We start from the raw sequence: 6,563 nt of genomic DNA on the forward strand, positions 1-6,563 counted from the left end.
GATTAAATTGGGATTTGACCAATCAAAGCAAAATTTACTAAACTTGATATTAGTTATTTTTCTTCTGATTGGTCAAATTTCAATCCAATCTCAACCTCAATCGCTAGTGTGATTACGGCTTGAACACCCCGCAATCGTGCTCGCGATGAACCATGCCATGAGCGCGCGAATTTCAGACGCTGTAGGATAACTTTAATCGTTTATAATTTCAAAAATATTATAGCCACGACATTTTTGTATAAGAGTTTTCGTCTTAGAATGCTCCCCAGAATCTGCCAGTAAAAGACATACGACTTTTTTGGGACACCCTGTATATTTAAGGTTGAAAAAATGAAAGATCGCAGAAATAAGTGTTCAATATAAACATGATTCTACAAATTTTAATAGGACAATATGTTGTGAGATAATCAAGAAAAAGATTTACAAGCAATTCTAATTGAACTTTCAAAAAGTTCATAACATTCATACAAATTAAAATTATATATAGTAATTCTTTTTCAAAATTAGAAAAACTTCTGCAGTTTTGGCATTTGTTTTAAATAATTTCTTTTCAAAATATACACAAACATGCATTTAAAAAGTAAGTTGTCTGATACAGACTTTTGTCCAATCAATGATAATAAAAAGATAAATCATCATACAGATACAGAGAACACACAGACCATCAAAGGAAGAACATTAAAAATATATTTTTGAAGTTTCTCTTTAAGCCTTACTAAATCACATTGTTCAATAGAACGTGAACATGCAAATAAATGTGATTTTAAAATATATGCCAAACTGTAATAATATTATAATAAAAATAGTAGTATTAGTTTGATCTTTTTGATAGTTTTTAAGGGATTTTTGAGAGTATGACATTCTTCTTGTAAACAAGTATATAAAGATAGGCAAGATTTTCATGATAAAAGTTTATTTGTTAAACCTGTTCCATTTCGATTGCCCTTACACTATAGATTAATCATATGATAATCTGCGAACCTAGACTGTTAACCTAAAGATACCAGATTTATAGAGACTAAATGGAATCTAACCCTTTAATCTTTCAAGTATTGGTTTTAAATAATAATTGAATAAATTAAATACAATCTACGAAATGATTTTAAGTTTAGAAAAATAAAGAAAATAAAACAATCATAGAAAATAATCTTAAAAAACTATTCTATTCCTTATCGGAGAATTCTTTTATCGGTAATTAATTATAATTTCTATTATTTTAACTTACCATTTATTTCCTTAGTTGCATCATTTGTATCATAGCCATTCACAAGCACTTGCCGTACTCGGAAATCCTCTTTGCGATTAATTATTGCCTGGACGGGCGATTCTCCATTTTTATTGGACCAGCGACCTTTTGCCCCGCGTTGTTGTTGCAATGCTGGTCTTGTAGAGGTATTTGTTACACTCGTAGTTTCAGGACGGTTTCCACCTAGTTATGACATGAAATACTATGATTATTGAATCGTATGAATAAAAAAAAATAAGTTTAATATTTATAATAAATAATATTGTAAGGAGTATGCAAAAAGTAAAAAAAAAGCTAAATAAAATTTTGCTCTGAAACTTTTAACAAACATTCTACAGGTGTTTAAGAACATAATAATAAATAAATTTTGCGAAGAAATGGCCAGAAGTGTCAATATAGCGAATTGGTCTGTATCATTCTCACTAAATTTGCGTCTGCATTACTTTACATCACTGTTTGTATGTGTGCATACGTGTACGTGTGCGTATAAAGGCACCAATTGGACTATATTCAGGACTATACTTGTCCGTTTAGTGCAAGTCTTCGACCACAGAACGTTTAAAAAATCGCGCAACGATTTTTCCACTTTCTCCTATACAGCCTTTATGCACAAACCGTGTATACAACATTCTCACAGAACAGTCTTCCTTTTAGTTCATATTTTTCTTCGTTTATCTGTTTATTTTTGTCGTGTCTTTCAATTGATTCTCTGATCTTTCAGTTCCATAGTTGCTTTATGTAATTAAAGTTGTTTTTGAATCAAATTTTATCTCATGATTTGAACTTTCTCGGTATACCTTTTTTTGTCACTTTTATCTAATCAGGAGTCTCGGTGTGTATTATTGAATTTTGCTCTTTACTACGATATGAAAACTTTACCTTATATGTATAAAATATCAAAAGTCTTCGATCATAGAACATTTAAAAAGTCGCACAACAATCTCCCCTATACACAGACCGTATACACAACACTCTCACAAAACAATCTTCCTTTTGATTCATATTTCTTTTCATCTATTAATTTATTTTTGTCGTGTCTTCCAATTGATGCCTTCTACGCACATATAATGTTACTGATGCAAAATGCAGACACAAATCTAGTAGAAGCGACACAGACGACCAATCCGCCATTGGCACTTCTGGTCATTTCTCTGCAACGTTACATTCTTAGATTAGTAGAATGTTTCTTGAAAGTTTCAAAACAAAATTTTATGTTTAGCTTTTTTCCTACTTTTTGTGTACTCTTTTTATTAAAATTTAATAAAATAATATAAGAGTTTTGGCGGTAAAATCTGCCTTTGTATTGACTGATCACATTACTATATTATTATTGATCACTAAGTCAATAATTTATTTATAAGTATATAATATCACGACATAATAATACGCTGAATACGATAAAAGTAGCAGCGCGGAAGATAAGAGCATTATGATTAAGAAATAACGGAGAAAAGAGCATATGTAAGTAGAGATTTATAATTTTTTTAATGAGATTTATAATAGAACCAATTTTGGTTTGTGTCTGTGTCGTAATTACACAATCGCTTAAAAAAATATTAAAAATGTAAAAAAGCGCCAAGTTGTAATATACAGCAATGGAAAAAACCAAACATAATGCCATCAAAAATAAGTAAAATCAAAATTATTCCGAGTATATTTAATTCAAATTAATGGATAAAGACCTAATGAGCCAAGCCAGACGTATGCGCTCAAATATTTAAATATATTGTCAATGATCTAACAAACATCGACTTTACTGCCCAGCAAATTGTCATTGTATGTATCAATCTCATAGTTGTTGTTACTAGTATAGGAGATAAAATGAGATGTCTATTGGAAATCTAAGAAAAGTTATACCGAAAAGTTTAACTGTAAGGAAATGGTACAGAAGATATGGTAGTGGAAGTAATAATGTAATTGATAGGAGGGAGAAATTCAAGGACCGGTAGATATGTGTCCGAGAAGAGTTCCGTATCATTTTGCTTATTTAAACCGTTCGACTGCTTTTTATGTGGATCATCTCCTTGTTAGAACTTGATCGGTTTAGTCGTTATTGAGATCTGGAAAATACAGGTGCTCGCAACTTGCCGACTCGTGTGAAGAGACATGGTCGGTCTCGTAAGTAGACTTGTTACAAGACACTGCCGTGTCTTCTGATTTCGTGCACAAAATTTAAAGAAACACGTAGTATAATACATATGTATTTTGGGCAGATATCTCACAATCCTGATAGAATTAATATATAGATTCTAAAAATTCCTTTTTATTTCTGTGATCCTCAATACGCTATCTATTGCACTTCTTATTTTTCATTTCATTTTGCTGCTAAATTTTATATATTTTAAATGTCTTCCATATTCTATATTATAGATTGTAAAATATTTTTAAAATATATAAAATTTAGCGGCAAAATAAAATAAAAAACGACAAATGCAATAGATAGCGTAATAAGGGTCGCAAAAATAAAAAGGGATTTTTGTATCAATAATAAGATTAATAAGTAACACATTATGTGACAGATAAAAATTGAAGATGGAAAAAATCTCCAGCAGCACCATATTTGGTGCATTTTGCATGTATTACTTGCATATAATTCATGCAAGTCATACAAATATACATGCAATTCATTCAAATATTGTAAGAAGAATCCCTCTTCCCTTAAAACCTGTAAAGGATTCTTATAAATGCTTGTTAGCATCAAAAATATTAAATTGCTCGTCAATTTAATTCGTTACAGTGGATTCCGGATTCATGTAAGAATTGTGTTTTAAGACCGACAAAATTGTGGCGCGCAATTTGTGTAGGGCAGGATATTGTAACAATATACACACCAATATCCGTGTTGACTTGCATTAGACTTTACTTTGTTATGTATTTCTTATCTAAACTTAAATATATATAATATAGAAAATATTAAATTGCACACGATTTATTGTGCTTGAATCTATATTATTAATCCAACCACTATTCATATACATATTATTAATTTTTCAAGAGTTAAGATTATTTACGTATTTTAATAAAACTAACAAAGCATTAGAAATAATAACTTGTAAGTACAATATTGTTTTAATGTTACAAAATACATGTTTAAAGTCTTTTCAAAGAAAAATATAAGCTAGCCTTATAATTATTGAAGTGTAGTTATATACATTCAATAGATTTTTTGTAAAGCTGTGTATAATCTCTATTTAATCACAACAAATATATTCAGTAATTTATAGAGAAATATAAGTCGGGAAGTAATGTAGAAAATTTTTTGCAAATATATAGCTGTGATGATTGATATAGGTCAGAAACACATTTCGAAATTTACGAAGTAAATTATTTAACATAATATATTCACTAAGCAAATCTACCATATTTCTATGTTAATTAAATCAATGTTCAATTGTGTTGTTACTAACATATATTTTTATATTTAGTATTTTGAATTTTTTAATAATATAAAGCATTATATTTTAATTTCAATTTACATATTATATGTATTTGAACGGGATTTAATAATTCGTATCACCAATTGGCAATCTAATATAAAATTTTCTAATTAGTGGAAAATTTATAAGCTCTAGCTGATGTGTGCTTTTGGAACTTTAGACTAACGGGACTCTTCTTAAAATACTACAGTCTAATAAAATCTTTATAAAAATAAAGTATTAATTTATTTAATAATAAAATCTATTTTTACTAGGGTTGGGTAAGTTAATATATTTTTTAACTAAGTTAAGTTAAAGTTAACAGTCTAAAAATTTAACTTAGTTAAGATACAAGTTAGTTCATAATAAAATTAACTAGAGTTAAAAGTTAAATTAATAAAAAAAAAGTAATTAAAAAGTTCAAGTTACATTTTGTCATTTTATAATTTTAAGGTTTTTAAATAAAGTTTCTAAATAAAGTATATATTTGTTATTTCTGTCGAGCCGCGGAAAGAGGACCGAAGGACTTCTTCCAACGTAATTTAATACACAGAAGGTCCGCGAACAGTGATTCCTTTCCGTGGTCAGACTATATTTATTATATTATTAAAATTGTCTTGATGTGTATTCTCAAATTTTATTGTGGGTTTACAAGCGAAGCACTAAAAATGTAACTTCAAGAAAGTTAGATCAAAAGTTAATAGCTACCGATAAAATGTAAGTTAAAAATTAAGAGCTTAAAATGTAACTAAATTAAGTTAAAATTATTTAACTTTTCAACTTTTTAATTTAACTTTTATCTTTTTAACTAGCCACTACTCAACCTTGATTTTTACTTATTCTTAAAAAACAAGTAAATACAGTGTAACTTCTATCTATTACTAAATTGCTAACTCCCTAAATTTTGCATATGTAAAATGTTCAGAAAAATATACCATATACTTAGGCTGATATTATACTAATTGTCATATGACAAAGAAAAATGTTACAAAAAGACATGTTTTGTTGTGATCGAGGAAAATAAATAATTTTTGAGACTTTTGAGAAATCCAATAGTGTTAGTTAAAGTTATGTAACATGTCGGGAATACATCGAAAATTGAGTTCAAAGACAGGAAAATGCGTTGTCATTCACTTAGCTGCAACACATTGTATCAATATCGCACCATATACATGCACAAATCATCGATAAAACAGCAACACTACAGAGCTCGGCTATCGCTCCAACAGCTTTAATTGAATGCAGGATAGAGAAGTTCTCAAGTATTCAAACTACGCTATCAAAGTTATCATTGCATTTTCAATAAATTACCGCCAGCATTAGCATTAAATTATTATTGATGCGTACCATTCTTACAGTATTTAATAGTCCAACATGTGTTAAATGTGTTAAATGAGTTTTTTTTTGCAAAGCGTTCAGCTTTCTTTATTATTTTTCCCGAAAGTTTCCCGAGTTTTCCTGGATAAATAACCTTTTTTTCATAAATGTTTGGACTTTCAAAATGATAAATTTGTAGGTTTTAAAGGTGTCCATTCAGAGTAAAAAATGTCAATTTTTAGACTGCCTCCTTTAAACATTAATTTCGCAGTCACATTGAAATATTCGAAATATTTTTTATTATTAATCTATTTTCAATACATGAAACTGACATGAAACAATGATTATAGAATTTGAAGAGTAAGGCAAGCAAAATTAACAGTAAAAGAATAAATCAAAATATTCTAATATAATCACTTGCGAAATTAATGTTTAAATCTTCTAAATAACAATTGACATCGATTATAAAACAAATTTCATTTATTAAAAAGAAATAAAAAATTAAGAAACAAAAAATGACTAACTAAAACAAATAAAAAATTTAAAAAAATTAACAATTAAAAAAAACAAAAAAATATTTAAAA

At 28.2% G+C, this 6,563-nt stretch overlaps 1 protein-coding gene across 1 annotated transcript in view; it reads right to left on the bottom strand.

The window, feature by feature from the left end:
* The window catches only part of LOC105451699 (ATP-binding cassette sub-family D member 2-like), an 83,826-nt gene that overhangs the window by 67,441 nt on the left and 9,822 nt on the right, over window positions 1-6,563 (bottom strand). Inside the window, exon 2 of the mRNA XM_011692307.1 lies at window positions 1,226-1,429. Coding sequence (XP_011690609.1) covers window positions 1,226-1,429 — 204 coding nt within the window. The remainder of the gene's footprint in view (window positions 1-1,225; window positions 1,430-6,563) is intronic.

Source organism: Wasmannia auropunctata, unplaced genomic scaffold (assembly GCF_000956235.1).
Source record: "Wasmannia auropunctata unplaced genomic scaffold, wasmannia.A_1.0 LD336047.1, whole genome shotgun sequence".
Lineage (NCBI taxonomy): Eukaryota > Metazoa > Arthropoda > Insecta > Hymenoptera > Formicidae > Wasmannia > Wasmannia auropunctata.